Below are 18,171 nucleotides of genomic sequence, written 5' to 3' on the forward strand. Positions count from 1 at the left end.
CAACCAGGGTTAAATGATCTGTGTTTACCTGTATGTATGTGTGGCTTAGAAAATAAATGAAAGTTTTTAAATCACTTAAAAGATGAAAAGCTATCCATATACATTGCTAATTTTCACCTGTAATAGATAGTTGAGAAGTAGTCGCCTTTTAGTTCATAGCCTAGGGAACACATCAGAAAGAGCCTTTTTAAGTATCTATATAACATACTTTGACTGTGACTGTTTAATGTCATTGTCCTTATACAAGTTGAATAGGTTAGAATTTGTAACAAAAGTTTCAGAATATGCTTACATATGTCTATACAGCTGAAGGGGAGGGGAGGTAAACTTCAGTCTTCACAGTCCTTGCATAACTTTCTTATGAGTATGTTAACTGTAGAGAACTCTTGCATATTGATGCTAGTAAATTTGCTGAACAGCCACATGATAGAAAACATGATAAACAGCTGCATGTACAGCATATAACATAGCACACAGATACTGCATATCTGTCTACAATTTAATGCATACTGCTTGGATCTAGATGCAGATGCTAGAGCTTTCTAAGCAGTCTGGTTTTGGAATAGACTTTTCCTCTGGATGCTCTCTTCATTACTGTTGAAGCAGTGCATTTTCTTTGCTCAGCATCCACTCAAGTGTGTTGAAAGATGATGCAGACTTTCCTCCTGTGAATAGCTCCAGTCTCTCAGAAGTAAACCTGGGCCGATTTGAATTCGAGGTGTCTGATTTCTTCCTCTTTGGATCGCCGCTTGGTTTGGTGCTGGCCATGAGGAGTACTGTTCTGCCTGGCCTGGATGGTAAGCTCTTTCTGGGTTTAGAATACAGGCTGTTTAATGACCTTTGGAAACAAAGAGTCTCGTTTAAAAGAAGGTAAATAACAGAGCCTAATTAGAGACTGGGAAATGGGGTTAGTTCCTTTCTCTAAAAGACAGGAGTGTTAGTGCAGGTCTGTCCTGAGGTATGTGGTGATGAGGGTTATTCCAGAGTTGTTCTCTGCTTACCCATTTACAGTAGGTGTATCTTTTGCTCTACTGTTAGTCATGTATTCCATGTCATACAATATGAAGGTTATACCAAACCAATGAACAGTCCTTGAAAAAGATACCAAAAATCACCTCTGTGCTTGGTTCAGCATTGCATCTTGTTCATGTCCGACATCACAGGAAAATTTGGTTCCCAAGCATGTTTGTCATGAGCCATTTTTTCCTCTCTGGTAATAGCCAGTGATCAGAGACATAATGGAACTTTTTATTTTGAAATGCATCTGGAATTTTTCAGTGTTTCTAAGGGCTTGCTTTAATTTTCACAAGAGATTAAGTGCGTCTTTTGCCTCGTTGCATCATATGAGATGCAGCACAGCATCTTCATGAGAGATAATACATTCACCTTTCAGGTGAAGGAGAAAAATCCATTGCAATAGTAAGAAAAAATAACAATTCAGGACTCCCAGTTTTCTTCTTCATTAGGGCTCTATTTTATGCACTTTTGAGTAATGTCATTTGAATGAGCTTACAAACTGACCTTATTGCTAGGATAAATCAGAATGGAATGCAAACTGAAAATTATTTTACTTGACATTAATTTAAAAAAAAAAATAAAAAAGCAGGTCTTTAGGAGCCTTTAGAAATCTGGCAGCTTTTTTAGTAACTTTCATGCACTTCAGAGGGGAAGATAATTAAACTCCCACTTTGCATTTCATTCCTCATATTTGCAGTGTTCAATTCTGATCAAATAAAAAAGCAAAACTCAGCTAATTGAAAATGAGAATTTCAGGGAAATTGAAAACAATTATGGGTGATGGCTGACTATGAAAACTGCATTGCAATTTGTTTTTCTGTTCTAGGGATTTCTTTACAAGATTAGCAACACTTCCCTTTGGATGGGGATTGAGGCTATTTTGGTAGGACTTTCTGTAGAAGAATCTATGAATATCTATTAATGTACACACATGAATCTATCCTTTGAGCTAGAGTATGTATTTTAGCAGGATGGAATTGTTTCCATTTATTGAATCAGAAAGTCCACGTTTGCTCTGGAATCACATGAAACGAGCTTATGTCTGTTTTGTCAGATACCTTTTTAGACTGTTTGGAGGGCAAGCACTGACTAGCAGGTGCCAGTTGCTGGATAGTGAGTAGAAAATGACGACGGTGTTTGGTAGGAGAGTACGTCAGTGACAAACATCAGCACATCTTTTCATACAGCCAGTGATAACTGTCAGCAGTGACTGTGTGTGGTAAGCCCTCCCATCAGTCAGTCCTGGTCAGTACAGTTGAAGTTCACGTTTCACCTCAAGAGAATGTAGACTTGTATTGAAAAATCATGCAAATTTAATGGAATTAAATGGCTGTTTGCAAGAGGGATTGCTTTAAAGTGGTGCAATTCTTGAGTGTGCTTCTCTGCACAAATCTGAATGTCTTCCCTTGAATGTTGTGCAGCATATGAGAGCATTTCTATGCTCAGAAATGCCACAATTACAATTAAAAGTCAATGTTGGCCATATAGAGACCTTTATGTCCTTTAGAAGTAAGTTTGGATTCATAGAGGTGAGAGCTGCCTTCCTGGAACTTTATAGCATGAAGTAGGATCCCTGGGAGAGTGGGAGCTCTGCAACTTGATCGTAGTCTTTTGCTATCTGAAATCCAAGCAAAGCATGAACAAAGTAAAAGTGAGGTTAATGTGATTTGTCTCAAGTGGTAATTTTAAAAACAAAATGACTTACTGGAGCCTTGGGTATGTTTTATATAAGACCATAATGTTGGTTTGAACTTGAAACTCATCTATTTTACTGGGGAAAGTTGTAAGGCAAGAGAAAGAAAAACAGACAACTTTGCACTGACTAGCAAGAAAGAAATTTCTGAAGGTTAACAGGACTCTGACTGCTGTATGTGTTTGCCATTTATTTATGAGTATGTTAGTAAAGAAAGAAGATAACATCTTTAAGTTCTGATGTCTTCCTTTAGCAAGGTGTCTGAGACATGGCTTATGTATGGTGAAGCTGATAAGATTGGGGCAAGATACAATTTCTTTGTTCAGTGGTTTTCCACTTGCCAGTGCAATTTAAAGCAAACTCTTCTGCACAGTAAATGTTCTTGTTATGCCAGTTAGGAAGAAGTTAATATACCACACAGTTATATTTTTACTTTTAGATACTGAAAAGCAAAGAACACACACAACTGAGTTCTTCTATAATATTTTGGTGGCAGCCCTGTGTACAGGTCAAGGTCCCAGTCTCATTTCTGCTTGAATTTGTAGTGGATGAATGTGATGACTATAAAGAATTGTGATTAGCTAGAGCTAGATGGCAAATCTCAATGCACTTAAATATTTCACTGGACTGGCACTGTATGTTTCTAAACTCTCTAATCAGGAGTCCTTCTTTCTTCAGTCTCAGTTCTAGTATCCCTCTAGACATTTTGACAGGGAAAATTCATATTAATTACTAGTATTTTAAACTATTGCAAATACTTTCTTCAGAGTGGCTCTCACTTTTGTACTCTCTCTAGTATCCTGGAGAGAGCATGTTTTGAGAGCAGCTCAACTAGCCAGCATTTCAAACAGATTTTCAAGGTGAGCAGAGTCTCCTTGAAGCATAATCAGTCCTTGGAGGTATGCTCGATAAGAGAATCCCAATTTTAAATGGTAATTATGGCACAGTTGAGAGGAAAACAGATGAAGAGAAACCTCCTATTATGCAGGCAGTTGGAAGTTAGGTGAGAGGAGTCAGATGCCCTTTTTATTGAAAGGAAAGGTACAGAGCTAGCTGGAAATGTGAAAAATACAGTCCAGGATGTTGTTACTTCTGTGATTTGTCAGAGTGGCTTTTTTAATTGGGGGGGGGGGGAAGCTTGAAGGGAAAGAAGATTATATCCAGACATATGTCTGTTCCATGTGCAGAACAAATATGTTCTCTCATGTTTTACTTTCAGTGTTTTGGATATTTGTTTATCTTTACATTAACAGGAATCTGACTGAAACCAAATCTTCATTCCACTTTTTTATCTTCTTGCCAAATGTCTTTTATTTCTCTTCTAATATTTTGTTGCCCCCAAGTGCATCCTTGACACTTCCGGATGCCCTCCAGCAGACCGTTCTGTGGTCCTTACACTGTCTAATCTCAGTTCTTATTTTCTGAATCACTGATCATTTGTATGTCTCAGCAGAGTTCTTCCACTCTTTGTGCTGCTTATCCTTATAAGAGGCTTGCTAGCCCATGAAAACTTCCTCAGTGTTTTTCAGAAGTCCAAATATATCATGAGCATCTAGTTACATCTGCAAAGTGGCAGCAGCCTGTCTTGGTATAGTTGTAATGGGAGAGTGTTCGGCACTCCCTTTCAATGATCAGGATGCTGACTAGTAGTGCTAAATGTCACGATTGTCAGAAGTAACCTCCTTTGGCAAGTGATATCCAGTATTCCCTTGCCAAGTTGCAAGAGGAGTATGAAAACAGCTGCTAACTTAGAGGATATGCTTTCTCGTTGCCACTAAATATCATAATTTGCCTGATGCTGACAACTTGTGAGTGAACTCATAGCCCTGCTGATTGCATTCTTGGCTTTCTTTGTCTCTGTCCACCTACTGTGCCCATATACAGGAAAAATGCCCATCATCACTGATGTAGAGAAGCCACCATGGAGCTCTCTTCTTTCTTTTCTCTTTTCTTCTCCCCCCTCTCCCTCCTCTGTGTTGTTTCCTTGAGCATTAGACAAACAGAAAGTTAGCCAAAATTACCCATACAAGCTCTCTGATGGAAAGAAGTGTCATTTTGCCCTGTATTGTCTAGTTCTTAGCAAAATAGTGTCTTTTAGCTGCTAACACAGTGCTAACAGAAACCTCTGCAGAGCTGTGCCACTGTTACTTATGTTGTGAAAAACACTCATTATACATTTTGTAGGTGAGATTTTTTTTCACCACTTGAACAAGAAGGAATCATATCTCTTTAGTGGGTAAACAGGCATTTTCTAGGATGATAAATTTACTCTTCAAGTCTGTGCCTTTTGCTTATGTTTGCAACATGTTACAAGCTTGCTCATGCAAATGTACAGGAAGTATTAGAAGGTGCAGTTAGACAGCTGATTTAATTACATTAAGCTATTCGTTTATTTTTGGCTCTGACAGTTAATTTTAAACATGATGAGAAAGAATAAACCAATATATTACCCACTAGGGAGGGAAGCTGAGCTTGGTAGAATGATATCCAATTACTACTCTACTTTATAATCACAAAATCTGTAAATAAATACATCAAAGTTCTAGGGTAGCCAAAATATAGTTTTAATTATAGTGCAGTGCAATGCTTTACCTCATAGAACTTATTTCACACCACTTGGGCTCTGCAAGAGAATTATACTTTCTTTGCAAAGAATTAATTTCTGCTGTGTTTAAATACTGTCACACTGGTGACTTGTTTCCACTTTTTCTGGCAACTGCTAGGAACAAAATACAGCTCTAAGAAAGCCATCAAAAGTAGTCTTGGAACTTTGTCCTCCTGCTGGTATTTCACTTCCACTTCTCTCTTGTGATGCGATTATTTGGAATACATGAGAGAATTTATTCAGATTTCATGGATCAGTAAACCCTGGTGGGAGCATTTTGTATCCTGACACTATCCTGCTTGGGAGAGTATGGTATGAAAAAAAAGTAAAGTACCTGATAGTGTTTCATAGAGGTCTGTGGAAAGATACTTCACAGAGGAATCTTGCAGGTCATAGTTTTTTGACTGACTTAATGCTGGGAATGGGACAGAGGGGACGAGAAGTTCCTATTTGCTTGCTAGTGGGAAAGCAAAACAATTGTAAGGTGTCCTCAACAAACAACTGATTATCTCCCATTTCCTTTTCCTTTGCAACCAGGTGTGCTAATTGTTTGCACAAAGCCATCCTTACTAGAAAAGTCAACATCCAGCAGACATCACAGCAGATTTTGGTTATCCTGCAGCTGGGAAGCCTAATTGCCACCAATCACAATCTTAAATGTTTTGCAAAGCGAGCTTGGGAAAGAACCAAAGCTTGACTGAATGTTCCCGAAGGCACCCACACTGTTCACTTTGTGTGACAAAAATCCTCCAGAATTAAACAGATATTGCACCATTCTCAGAGTGTGTCAGTGAATGCAGAGTGCGACACACACTGCACACCTGAAGAAGATAAAAGTTCATGGCTTGACTGAACTGGATCATATACCAGTGTCTTATTGAAGGAAGGTTGGTCCCAGAGCGTTTCTTGAGAGGCTATGTTGACATCTTCATGACGTGAGGATAAGTCTCCTTCTGGACAATATAGCACATAGCGCACACACAATAGAATGGTGCCCATGGGCCTGATTCATTACATCTATCTTAGTCACTGAACTACAGTACCTAGGTTAGGAGGGGTCTAGTCTTCATATGTGGCCAGTGGATTGAGCGTGGTCACCCTCTGAATGGGTGTACAGCTCTCCCTTTATTATAGGTTTAGCCATAGTTAACAAGGTGCCTGACTTAAGTGCTGTGGTTAAGTGCTTAAACTGATGCGAGCTTTACATAGAATCTTAGAAGAATGAACAATGAACAACAAAAAGTGCTCTTGCTTTCCTTTGTGGTGTGGTTTTTTTTTTCCATAGTGGCTGCTGTTACTACTACTTGGTTTCTGCAGGGCCATTAGCTTATGACAGTAAGATCTTACCTGTTTTCTACCCACAAAGGGATGTTTCCAAAGCTTAGAGGTAGCTGTTGGGTGATGTCAACTTGCATGGTTTGCAGTACAAATGTGGTACACATTTGGTTGGTGGGGTTTTATGCATTGCAAATATCTGCTAATACCATATTTCAGTGGCTTATGTGGACTGAGTGTGAATTGGCTAACAACAGGATAAATTGGAGGAAAGGGTAGAATTTCTCTTTAAATGTTAAATTAGGGGGGCTTCTTCCTTTCTTTCCTCCTCACATCACAAATTACTCAGGATATTGAGTTCTTTCCCCAGTTATTCATAAGCTAGGACACCCCATTCTATTGCTCCTCTAAGCAATTGAAATTTTCTCACTTTTCAGACAATCTTGCTTTTGTGCCAGTTCAAAAATATATGTAAACACATGCCTGATCTTTAGAATTAGTTTTCTGGAACTGGGGCCTTGACATTGCAGTATCTTGAGAAGTCCTTTACTAAAATCAATAAAACATTAATTACTCATTGAGAGGAAGCATGCTGCTCCTCTGCTCTAGCCTTTATAGAGCAGACCTTGCTGCAAAGTATTGCTCTGATCTGCCTATGGCAGTGCTATTATTACAACTGAGAGGCATTCTTTTAGACTTAGAACATGGTTATATCGACATAGTCTACATCAAGATTTGTCTCAATATACCATTGATAACAGCAATCAACATGACATGCATTTTTAGAGTCCTTCCAGCAGCAAGGAAAGGACTTGATAAAACCTAAAGAATGCAGTGTTTTCTGATGTAGTAGCTCTTTAATTTATCGTTCAGATTGCCCAAGTAGCTGTGATTGCAGCAGAGGAAGATGTACAGTGTCAACTTTGCTTCATTTAAATTTGCTGATGCATAAATGCCTTGGCTGTTGCTTGAAAAGCTTAAAAATAAGGAAGACCCTAAGCAGTGTGTCTTGTTTTTAATTTCCTGATGCGTGCTCCAATGAGACATGTCACTTAAGATGGATTCCATCAGAAGATGTTGCAACACCTAATATTAAAACGTTTACAGCTTTGTTCATCATTTCTAATTAAGCATGTGTTTGGCTGGTGCATGGGAGCAATGCTGTACCAAACATGTTTTCCAAGAAAAGCATCATGCATTTTGTCAGAATTATGAGATCAGTGCAAAGAAACATAAATCTATCAAAAGAACATTTAGAGATTATTGTATAGCACAGCAGGTTTGAAAGCATTAAGGAACAGGTCCTGCTTGTATTGATGGGAAGCAGATATAACATCTGTTATAAATACTTTAATCATTTCTTTACTCTTGTAGTTAATAAATTGTCTGTTGTAACGTGTGTGGTGCAGTAATATACAAAGTCTGTTAAGTGTAATTATCCCATAATGAATTGATCTGTGTTCACTGACCAGGTTCAGAGTGATCCAGGTGTGGTGTGGCGCAATGAGAAGTGACTGCACCACCTGTTTTACATACCCTAGCAGTCTTTGTATGATCACCCGTTTGAGAATAAGTTATATCTCGGTGCTGCATGTTTAATTGAAAGTGTCCTATTGGCCAAGCAAGTGGGTGATTCTCAAACATCCTTTACAGCTGCAGCCCAAAAATCCCAGGAGCTGCATCTCTCTAGCAAGCATCATAAACATTGCTTTTCTGTTATAATATATCCAACCTCATTTCTATGCATTAGCTTCTATAAGTTGACTTCAGAAACTGCAGTGCTTTCTGTCACCTACCTGCTCCTGCTTTCATCTAGATTTCAGTCCTCTCTATGTAACAGGCCTATCAAATCATTTTGTTGGTAAATATTTGAAGTGCTGAGCATCATAGCTGTGTTGTTCAATAATACATTTAGAAGGTTTTTAAACTTCACTTGCCTGCCTTGCTTCCATCTGTTTCTGTGCTGGTCTTTACCTCTGATTATGTTGTGTCTGTAAACTTCTTTGCAGTGAAGAGTGTTTCTTTACAGAGGGAATAGCAAACAGTTACATTTCTTGTGGCCAGATGTATGTATTAGTCTGGAGTTTGCAGAAAACCACATTAACCGTGTTCCTCCTTGAAAATTGCAAAGGGGGGCAACACTGAACTCTCTTTCTCTGTCTCATTCTCATCCAAGTATGCCAGGTCCGCCCAGCCTGCAGCCAAGTGTACAGTTTCTTTCACTCTGCTGATCCTTCTGCCTGCAGACTTGAACCATTGCTGGAGAAAAGATTCCATCTCCTGCCTCCTTTCAATGTCCCACGGTACCAGAGATACCCCCTGGGGGATGGAAAATCTCACCAGTTAGGTACAGTACCTGTTTTTATAGCTCTCCTTACCTACAGTTCTCTTGAGCTTTCTGTGTCCTTACACAGCTCAAGAGGATTTGAAATACAAATGTGCTAACCTGCTAAAAACAAGTTGGATCATATGGGACAGAGTGGCATGGACATATTTAACAAGAATTGAACAAAGAACATCACTGAGGAAAAACTGGTTCTTACATATGAGCTTTTATGATATTAGCTGTATTAAGGAAGGGTTGGAAAGTGGCACCACTGCTTTAGTTGAAGTGTTGTTTGCAATATTCCATGTTTTCAGTAGAGTTGGTGGATACCATGATTTTAAACTATATATTTTTATAATCAGTTTACTTTTGTCTAGATTTACCTATTATTTCAGATATTCTTTCTCTTGGTCACTTGTAGCTGGTTTATCGCCAATATCTCCTAGGAGAAATTAGAGCACTGGGCAAGTCACTTTTTTTATCTGCCCTTTTCCTGTGTAGGCTGTTAAGAGGTAGTCTTGATGGATAATGAATGCTTAAATCAGGGAAAAATTGAAACAGACTGATAGGCAGGGAGGAAAGAGGATGAAAGGGATAAGAAAGGTGATGGTAGAAGGAATTGCGCTGTTTTGACTTTGTAAGAAGTTTGACATAGAAAATGAGATAAGGTTGCATAGGTATGAAACATCCTGATTTGTAACATTATGCAAGAATTGAATTTATCAGTGTGCATGTGTACATACATGCACATTAGATTTATTTTTTTTGCTACAGATTCAGAGATGAATTCAGACCTCAGCAGGATATTTCAAAAGCCATATCAGGATTCAGAGCTTAAGGTTAGAGGCTAATATGGTAAAATGACAGTGTTTTCTATTTGTTGGAGCTGGAAGTGAATATATATCAGTGGGAACCTCTTCCCTGCAGTAAGATGTGTGCATATACACACACATGCACACTCATGTGTGCACATGTACACACACTCACGTGTGCTCACACACACATCCCTACCTATGTTTTATTTGCTTAAAAATGTGTATGTGGGATGCAAATCAGGTGGAATCTGATTAAATCAATGTTTGAAAAGAAACAGTTAATCCAGAGTTACATCATTTCACATTCATAACAAACTGGTCTGTCAGAACTTCAGTTGTATTAAATTCTCGGATTAAAATTTAAAATGGGACACTAACATTTATACATTAGTAGTTCTTTATCATAGTGTGTACTTCTTTCTAATGCAGTTGTCTTTAAGGAACAACAATAATCAGTGCTCACATTTGGTATCAGTCTGTGCTTTCAGTAGTGTTTAAAACTCTGTGCTGACATTAAAATATGTAGTTATAACAGACTGCTTAAAAATGACAAGTAATTTTTGTGAAAAGCTGGAATATTGAATGACCAGTTTTTTACTCTTGAAATACAATTTCTTTCTTTTCAAGGTTGAGCTGTATTTTTTTTTTTAATAACTGTTACATGATACTCGTATAAGCTTAGGGCCTCTCCTTGAAAATAAGTGTTAAATAACATGAGAAGAAGGCGGCTTATGATTAGACATGAACTGCTGGGTTGCATGCACCAGCTGTGGGAGTCCTACAGGTAGTGATGACAAGCATAGGACAATAGAGAAATACCACTAGTGGCATTTGGTTTGGAAAAGTAACGCTCCTGTCCTCTGTTGGAGATTTATTTTCATTTTGACAGTTCAAGAGTCTTTATTTTCACTGTTACCGGAAATCAAGTTTCCGTTGCATGGTAGAGAGAGGCTGGGAGTGGCAGGCTTTTGACAGGCTGTGTTATCAAATTGTCACCTATTGCCAGCATGGAACGTAGCAGCACAAATTCAATAAGGGATTGGGAACAGATTCCTATATCCAGAGGAGAGATTATGACTTTCATTCAGCCTTTCAGGTCTTAAACTGTGGAAGTATGAATTGGCCTGTAGCTCTTCCCCACTGTGAGCAGTTGGTTTTATTTTGCTGCCTAGTACAGAATACTGAAAACTACAGAATCACAGAATGGTTGAGGTTGGAAGGGACCTTTGGAGATCATCTAGTCAAGTAGTAGCTTAATTGCCTTCATTGATAGCTTAATATGGTCTCAGCCATCCCAGTTGCTTTTTCAAAGACTTTTCTATTCATTATTTATCTCTCTGTCTCTGCTGACATTCTTCACTCATGGTGGAAAGCTGCTACACGTTTGTCTAGCAAAGCTGCAGCATGTAGGTGCTAGCAGAAGGTTGGTTTCTAGGTGTAGGCTTCTTCCATTAATCATGTTTCTTTGCCTAACACTTGCTTTTATCTGCAAACACTATTGTCAGGGCACTGAAGAACCTGAAGACCTGCCTCTTCCCCAGAGGATTGCCTTAAGGAATAGCTAAGCTGGGGGACAGTCCAAACTGAGGGGTTATGTGCTGTCTTCTCACCCACGTGTCTGGGATTTCTTTCAATGGAAGAGGCATACCCTGGTTCACATTCTGACTTGGAGTTAGTGTACAGCCGGGCTGCGTACTTGGAAATCCCACTGGTTAGTTAGGCACAAATTCTGTCACTGAGATTTATAAGGCTATCTGAAAAGTAAGCCCTTTTTAAAATAAATGGCACAGTAAGAATACTTCCCTCCAGCTGCTCTCCAAAGTGAAAATGTTGCACTGATACATTTTACCAGCCTTCTTGTGATGGAACAAACCCACCAGATAGAGTGATTCTTGAAGCAGAGAACTCTATAAGTGATTTGGGAACAAGGGATGTTCTTTTTGAGCTCATCTAAGGCACTGGGTCGGAAGATTCTCCTCCATAGCATATAAATCTGGAAACAGTCTGTTGGATATATTGTAAAACAAAAATTCCTGAGCTGTTGTGATTAGCAAGTGTTCTATGGAATGCTTTTGTGTTAAACCTCTGCACAGAGTTAACTCTTGGCTGCCTTTTACACTTAAGCTGGGTAGGTTTCAGTGAGCATGAAATCCTCCCATTTAAATGCAAGTGCTTTGAGATCATTTTGGAATTAAAGGTTTTTCATTCACAAGGGATTGATTCTATTGACTGCATGGATTTTTCCTCTCTCTGATACCTGGACTCGTAAAAGTATTTCTTAAAATAAGAGTTCCTTGTGTTGTCTCACTCAGCTGAGATATTCAGGCGTGTGTCAAAACATGCCAGAATCTTTCCAGCCATATCAGCTTTTGGGGAGGGAGGAGATTGTGGGGGGCTGTGCTGCTATTCTTTCTCATGTAGCAATGTCAAGTTGTACCAGTTCTGATAATCTATAGATGCTTATGCTTCCAATGCATTTTTTTAAAGGAATGATGTCTTTTAAAACAGCAACTTTTATTTATAAATTGTTAGCAAATCCCATTATGCTCTCCGGTGTGCACAACTGAGGTATTCATTACAATGAGAGTTTGTAAGACTTGAAAAGCTGAAGAAAATGCATTCCAGGACTCTACTGCATAAGAAATTGTACAGGAGAGTCTCTGAGCCAAAAAAACGTGGAAGATGAGCACAGCCTGATGCAGTTATTTGTCTGAACAGAACTGAAATATGCTCAGAAATAAAGCAATGCATCATCAAGGTTCATCTCCTTTCCTTTGTATTCTGTGCATTGAACTGGGTCCCCTTTTTCTTCTGTTGGCTATGTTTTAATCTCTCTAGGAGGTTTGTCCTCTGAAAAACAACTGAGGAGTCAGCTGCTTTTGATCTGTATGCTGTATGTCCTATTTCATTGGTATCCGTTCGGGCTTCTGTCTTTCGTGGGTACAGCAAGATGTGCAGGCTGCTTCAAGCAAAATTATAAGTAATGCTTTTATTTAAATGCACATAAGTTCTTACATGTGTTTCAGAACACCTCAGGAGGAAGGGTTTGTTTTGTTTCATTAAATACGTGTGTTAGCCATATTCCATAGCTTATCTGTCAGTGTGGCATGAATAAATAAGAATTCTGTTCCATTTAGGAACATGCAAACCAGTAAATACCCTCTCTGAAGGCACTCTTTCTAAAGCCATTTTGCTCATGTCAGGAACAGGACAAGAGCAGTATCACAGACTCCCAGGGCTGCTTAGCTCTTCTCAGAGAATGACTTTGAGGTGGATAGGGTTGAGTGTGCCATGAAATAACCTCCCAACATTGCTATCCATTTTGGAAGATCTTGGCCAAAGCACCGAGCTGCCATTGCATTTTGATGGCAGTAGGGTATGCTTCCTCTGTTTAGTCATACTGTGTCATGCTGTCTTTCTTCCCCTGAAGGAGTTTCATCCATGGTCATTAAATCTGATCTTACTCAGGAAAATGCTCATTAGTTTTGTTTTGTTTTTAAAAAAAGGAAAACATGCTGTTCATCCCTTTGTTTTTTCATTTCTATAACCTGCAGGTGACGCTATCCACAACCACAGTGCTCTGTTCCTTGAGAACAGCTCTTTGAACGTTCCTTTCCCTCAGGAGAGTCCTGAATCTCCAAATGCACCCAGACAACTGCAAGGAAAATCAAGGAGGTCAAGCTTGGTCAGCACAAACAGCGAAACCTCAGGGTCGACAGAGAGTTTGCCATCAGCGTACCTCACCAACAGTGAGTGAGGCTTGGTTCAATGTGCTGTCTGATGCAGCCTCAACCCTTGTGCCCACATCCTTTCTGTGGAAGTTTTATTCTGAAAAGGAAAATTGCCTGCTTGGATATCTGGGGAGAATGATAACGGCATAAACTGTTGTGATTTTAAATAACACAATTTAACTACTTCTTCTATTTATAATTAAGTGGATAAAGTAATGGAAGCAGTCACAGTTTTATATTAAGGCTGCACTCATGAACAGTTATTAAGGATTTCATACTAACCGGTGTTTAGAAATATGTTCTAGGTGTGAAGAACTGTAGACAGATAAGAATTGTTAATTATTATTAAAAGTGCTATAGATCATTTTATTGTCCTGTTATGGAGTGTCAGTCATGTATCAATATTTTGTTCACCATTTGGGAAGCATTACAGTTTGTACTCTAAAACCTCATCATAAAATTGTTAGTCATTCATTGTACATTCTCCGTAGACCAGAAAGCAGTGGGAATCATGCTGGGCTGATCTCTGCTTCCCAAAACTTGAATCCAATAGGACTGGGTAGGTTGCAGACATTTAAGTGATGATGCAGTCAGTGAAAACAGTACTTTTGTGTTTGATTGATACCTTCAATAGAACCTAAATGTCAGTTGAATGAAGTCTTCTACTTTTTTAATCTTAACTAGCCTAAAATGAAAGACAGCAACAGACTTAAGAAGGTATCTTTTAGAAATGTGATGCTTTTTTTTTTTTTTTTTTTTTTTTTTGTAGTTACTGCCAAGTGGTGGGGAACAAAACGAATAGATTATGCCTTGTACTGTCCAGATGTACTGACAGCATTTCCAACTGTAGCCCTGCCACATCTCTTCCATGCCAGCTACTGGGAATCCACAGACGTCGTGGCATTCATTTTGAGACAGGTCATTGATCTCTCTTTCTCTCTCTACAGCAAATAATATTGTGTTTGCTGAGCGCGTCTTCCAAGAGCGATAAGTGTTTTAATCTTTGGTTCAGTCAGATAACTGCCTGTGGTTGCTTCACATAGACCTTGATGTAGGAATGGCAGATGTGGATTTACTGGAGAGATGAAAGGAACAGCAATCCCCCATTAGCACTACTGGCTGGTGTACTTACTATTGATTTCTGTGACTGGGAACAATGCATTGTCATGCACACCTTACTGCCTCCTCCTGAACCCCAGATCAGGATGGCCTGTATTGTGTGTTTGTTTCCTCTTGTTTTTTTGAAGAAATAGTCTATTTCCCTTTTTGCTTTATTACGTATATCTCTACTAAATATCAAATGATTAGCTGAGGTCTAACAGCAATTTTAAAATACTGCTCCCATGAGAAAATCAAGTCAAGAGGAGTCTGTATAGCTGGGTATGACTGCCATCTTTTGGATGGTAGGAAGCCTTCAGACATGCCTCAGGGATTTGGATATTCATCTAATACTTAAAATGAGAGTCTCACACGAGGAATTTATGGACAACACATTGTGTGGGCAATACAAATACATAAATTAACCTCTAGAGACATCTAGTAGGCAAGCTTTATCTGTAGATAGCAAAGAGCTGCAGTGGCACCTTGTAATGGACTTGTTGATTATACTGAGATTAGAGATGCCTTTCTGAAAGAGAACTGTACTCAGTGCTACCTTTAAGTGCACACTGGCTTTTGAGTACATCCTTCAATCCTGCTGAAAGTGAATGAGGCTGGTGTCTGAAGTGCAGGCTTATGTGCTTTCCTGAATCAGGGCCTCAGAGTGGATTGTGAGTTGGATTTGGAAAGATAGATACAATAGGTTTTTCCCTCTCCATTATCCTTTGTGTTGCAGCATTGCACATGGTACTTAGAGTTTTCTAAGCCATTGTAAACAGTGTAGGGAATAAGAAAAATAAGGAAGGAAAAACAGGAGTGTATAAGAAAAGACTGTTGCTTAGCATTCTCTCCTGTAAATATGCTGGACTATTTGGAGACATTGTGTGCGCTGTCTCCTCAGAATTGATTTCTGAGGCATAGTATGGATCTCTGTTTTCCCTACTGTTCCAGTGTTTAGACAGCTGCTCTCAGTGACTGGGAATAATACAGTGCTTGTACCTCAGGAGAAATTGGTGTGGCTGAGAAATCTCACTGGTGTGAAAACAACTTAGTGGCATTTGAGTGAAACCTTCTGCAGCATAAGTGCAGAACCCAAAGTGTCCCCCAAAAAGCCAGTCACATGCAGTTTAATCAAAGGATCAGTGTATTTTTACACCTAGTGAATAATAAAACAGCTACTGCTTGACAAATGGCAGAAAATGTAACGCAGAAAACTGCAGTGACTTTTGTTCATTAAATCATTTCCGAAAACGTCAGTGTGCCTGCCTCTCCCACAGCTCCTTTCAGCTGGTCTCCAAGTGTTTGCTCCCTCTGTCTCCTGCTCACAGTGCTAGTGTCAATGGTGTTAATTGCCTGGAGGCTCAGCTGGTAGCTTCTGGGAGTGGAAGCTCGGTGGCTGAATTTCCTCCAGCCCAAAACTGTTGCTGAGGGAGAACTCCCAGTACTGACTGGACAGTGATGATGGGTAGTTATAAGAAAGGACTAGAATCATGCTGTGCAGTTGTACTCAGCCTCTGAGTGGAATGTGCAGCAGAGGATCTGGCTGGTAACCAGACCACTTGCAGAGTTTTTGATTGCTGCTTTTAACTGATGAAATACTAAGACTCCAACTTCTGACTGTCCTTTCAAAGCACCATTTAGTATAAATGATTCTAGGCCAAATGTGTCATTAAGCAATTACTGCTTTTCCACTGCAGAATTTTAAAAGTTAATTTAAATAAACTTTGTTTATAACTAGTGTCACCACAATCACTGCAAAGCAAAAGTTGCTGAAGATTTTTTCATCTTTTCATGGAGAATAATCTCCAGAACAGGAATCTTATTTGTTGCTCATCCCAAAGTAGAGGAGAGGTTTCTACTGGAAGTGACAGGATGCAAATCCCTTTTTTTTTTTCTCTCTCCACTTTAAGGACCCTAGATAATCCTGCATTCACACTTCTCTTTTTCCTTTGTAGCTCTCTATCTCCTGTCATCTCCTCTCTTAGGATTTTTTTTTTTTTTACCTTGAATGCATCAGAGCATTCTTGCAGCTCCCCTTTCAAACACCTCCCTAAGCCCGCTTATCTATCAGCTATCCTTCCTGCTTTATTCTCTTTGTTCTCCTTGCATCCATATCAAGTTGCATTGTGTCTTATCTAGACTTGTGTGTGTTTCAGCTTTTATAATTTAGTGAGCCCTTCAAGTGTTTGGAACATGCTTCTAAAGTAATGTGTGAGGTTACAGCACTACCTAAAGAACTGGTTAATTCCAGCATAGGCTGGACATTCTGCCTTTACTGGGATTAAGGCTAATGGCTCATGTATGCCCTTTGGGCATGTGTATTTCCTGCACGTGCCCTCCAGTGAATGGTATTTATGCCAATTTATTAATAAACACACTCACCTCTCAGCATGACTATGACATGTTGCAAGTTAGTTGCTTCGCTAAGGCTTAATGCAATAGGTTTTTACTCAGGGGACTTCACATGAGACAGCTTTCTAAGGGATTCCAGGCCACCGTTCTGGAGATGGCACCCAGTGTGGAAAACCCAGCGCAGAAAGCTTCAGGATGGAAAGCAAACTGTTCAACTTGAGTCATTTTCTGTTAGCTTGTGAAAGAGGCAGGATAAGCTATTTCTCATTCAAACGGGAGTAGTCTTGTGCTATCCCTGATCCCATTAGTTAGTGAAACCACAAACACTGTCTTACTGAAGTCTGTGGGTTGACCCCAGAATTCTGAGAAGGGCATATAAGTTTCTCAGTAGGCGCGTGATATTTAGATCATAAGAAAGAGTGGAGCCTATATGATTCTGCATGTTCACAAATTATAGTCCTCTTATGTGATATTACCAGCCACAGGCTGAATCCTGAGCCTATTCCCTGCTGCAATGGTAAGATATGAAAGGCAGTAAGAACCATTCTGCTTGGATGTATGTATAGAAAATCAGTACAGATGGAGTCGGGAAGCTGACCTCTGCCCTATAAAGGACATTAGCAAGTACTTCTGTAGTCTTAAACTGCCTTACTGACTTTTGGATGCTTTGCAGACCACAGGCAGACAGTGACTGTCACTTGATTCCATCCTAATGTTCTCACCATTTTATCTAGATTTATGTGATTCAGGAGAGGATTTGAATGTAAAAGAATGTACAGGCCCTGTTGTAAGTGGAAAAGCTATTTAGTAAGTATTTGAGGTTAATTGTATAGATGTATGACCTGCCTTTACTCTGCTGGCCATCACTTAATGTGAATATATGGCCTGTATCTCTTTCTACTCCACTTGTGCTATCAGCTCTGAAGCATTGTTCACCTGGGGCAGTAATGCACTTCCCCTTTCTTTACTAAGTACGGGACTCCCCAGGCCATGTACTGTTTATTAGAATGTTGATATCATTTCAGGTGATGAGGTATGAAAATGTAAATTTCAAGGAAAATGACAGCCTGGATCCAGCAACACTAAGCCCATCCAATCCACGAGAAAAATGGCTACGCAAAAGGACGCATGTCAAGTTGAGAGTAGGTATAAATCTGAATACCCATGGCAGCTATAGAACTTGGGTTTTCCAGGAACTTAAATGGAGTCCAGTCTCCCAAAGTGTGAATTTTACATAACAAAGATAACTAAAGAGCTGA

General features: G+C 39.4%; 1 protein-coding gene across 4 annotated transcripts in view; it reads left to right on the top strand.

The window, feature by feature from the left end:
• Positions 1-18,171, top strand: part of PITPNM3 (PITPNM family member 3) — a 148,923-nt gene that overhangs the window by 117,186 nt on the left and 13,566 nt on the right. For 3 of the 4 annotated variants that reach the window (XM_067309434.1, XM_067309435.1, XM_067309436.1), the window contains 5 exons: positions 676-797; positions 8,767-8,937; positions 13,286-13,480; positions 14,232-14,380; positions 17,938-18,054. In XM_067309434.1, coding sequence (XP_067165535.1) covers positions 676-797; positions 8,767-8,937; positions 13,286-13,480; positions 14,232-14,380; positions 17,938-18,054 — 754 coding nt within the window. The remainder of the gene's footprint in view (positions 1-675; positions 798-8,766; positions 8,938-13,285; positions 13,481-14,231; positions 14,381-17,937; positions 18,055-18,171) is intronic. The other variant, XM_067309437.1, reaches the window with a different exon arrangement.

The sequence above is a fragment of the Apteryx mantelli genome, chromosome 22, assembly GCF_036417845.1.
Source record: "Apteryx mantelli isolate bAptMan1 chromosome 22, bAptMan1.hap1, whole genome shotgun sequence".
Taxonomy (NCBI): Eukaryota; Metazoa; Chordata; class Aves; order Apterygiformes; family Apterygidae; genus Apteryx; species Apteryx mantelli.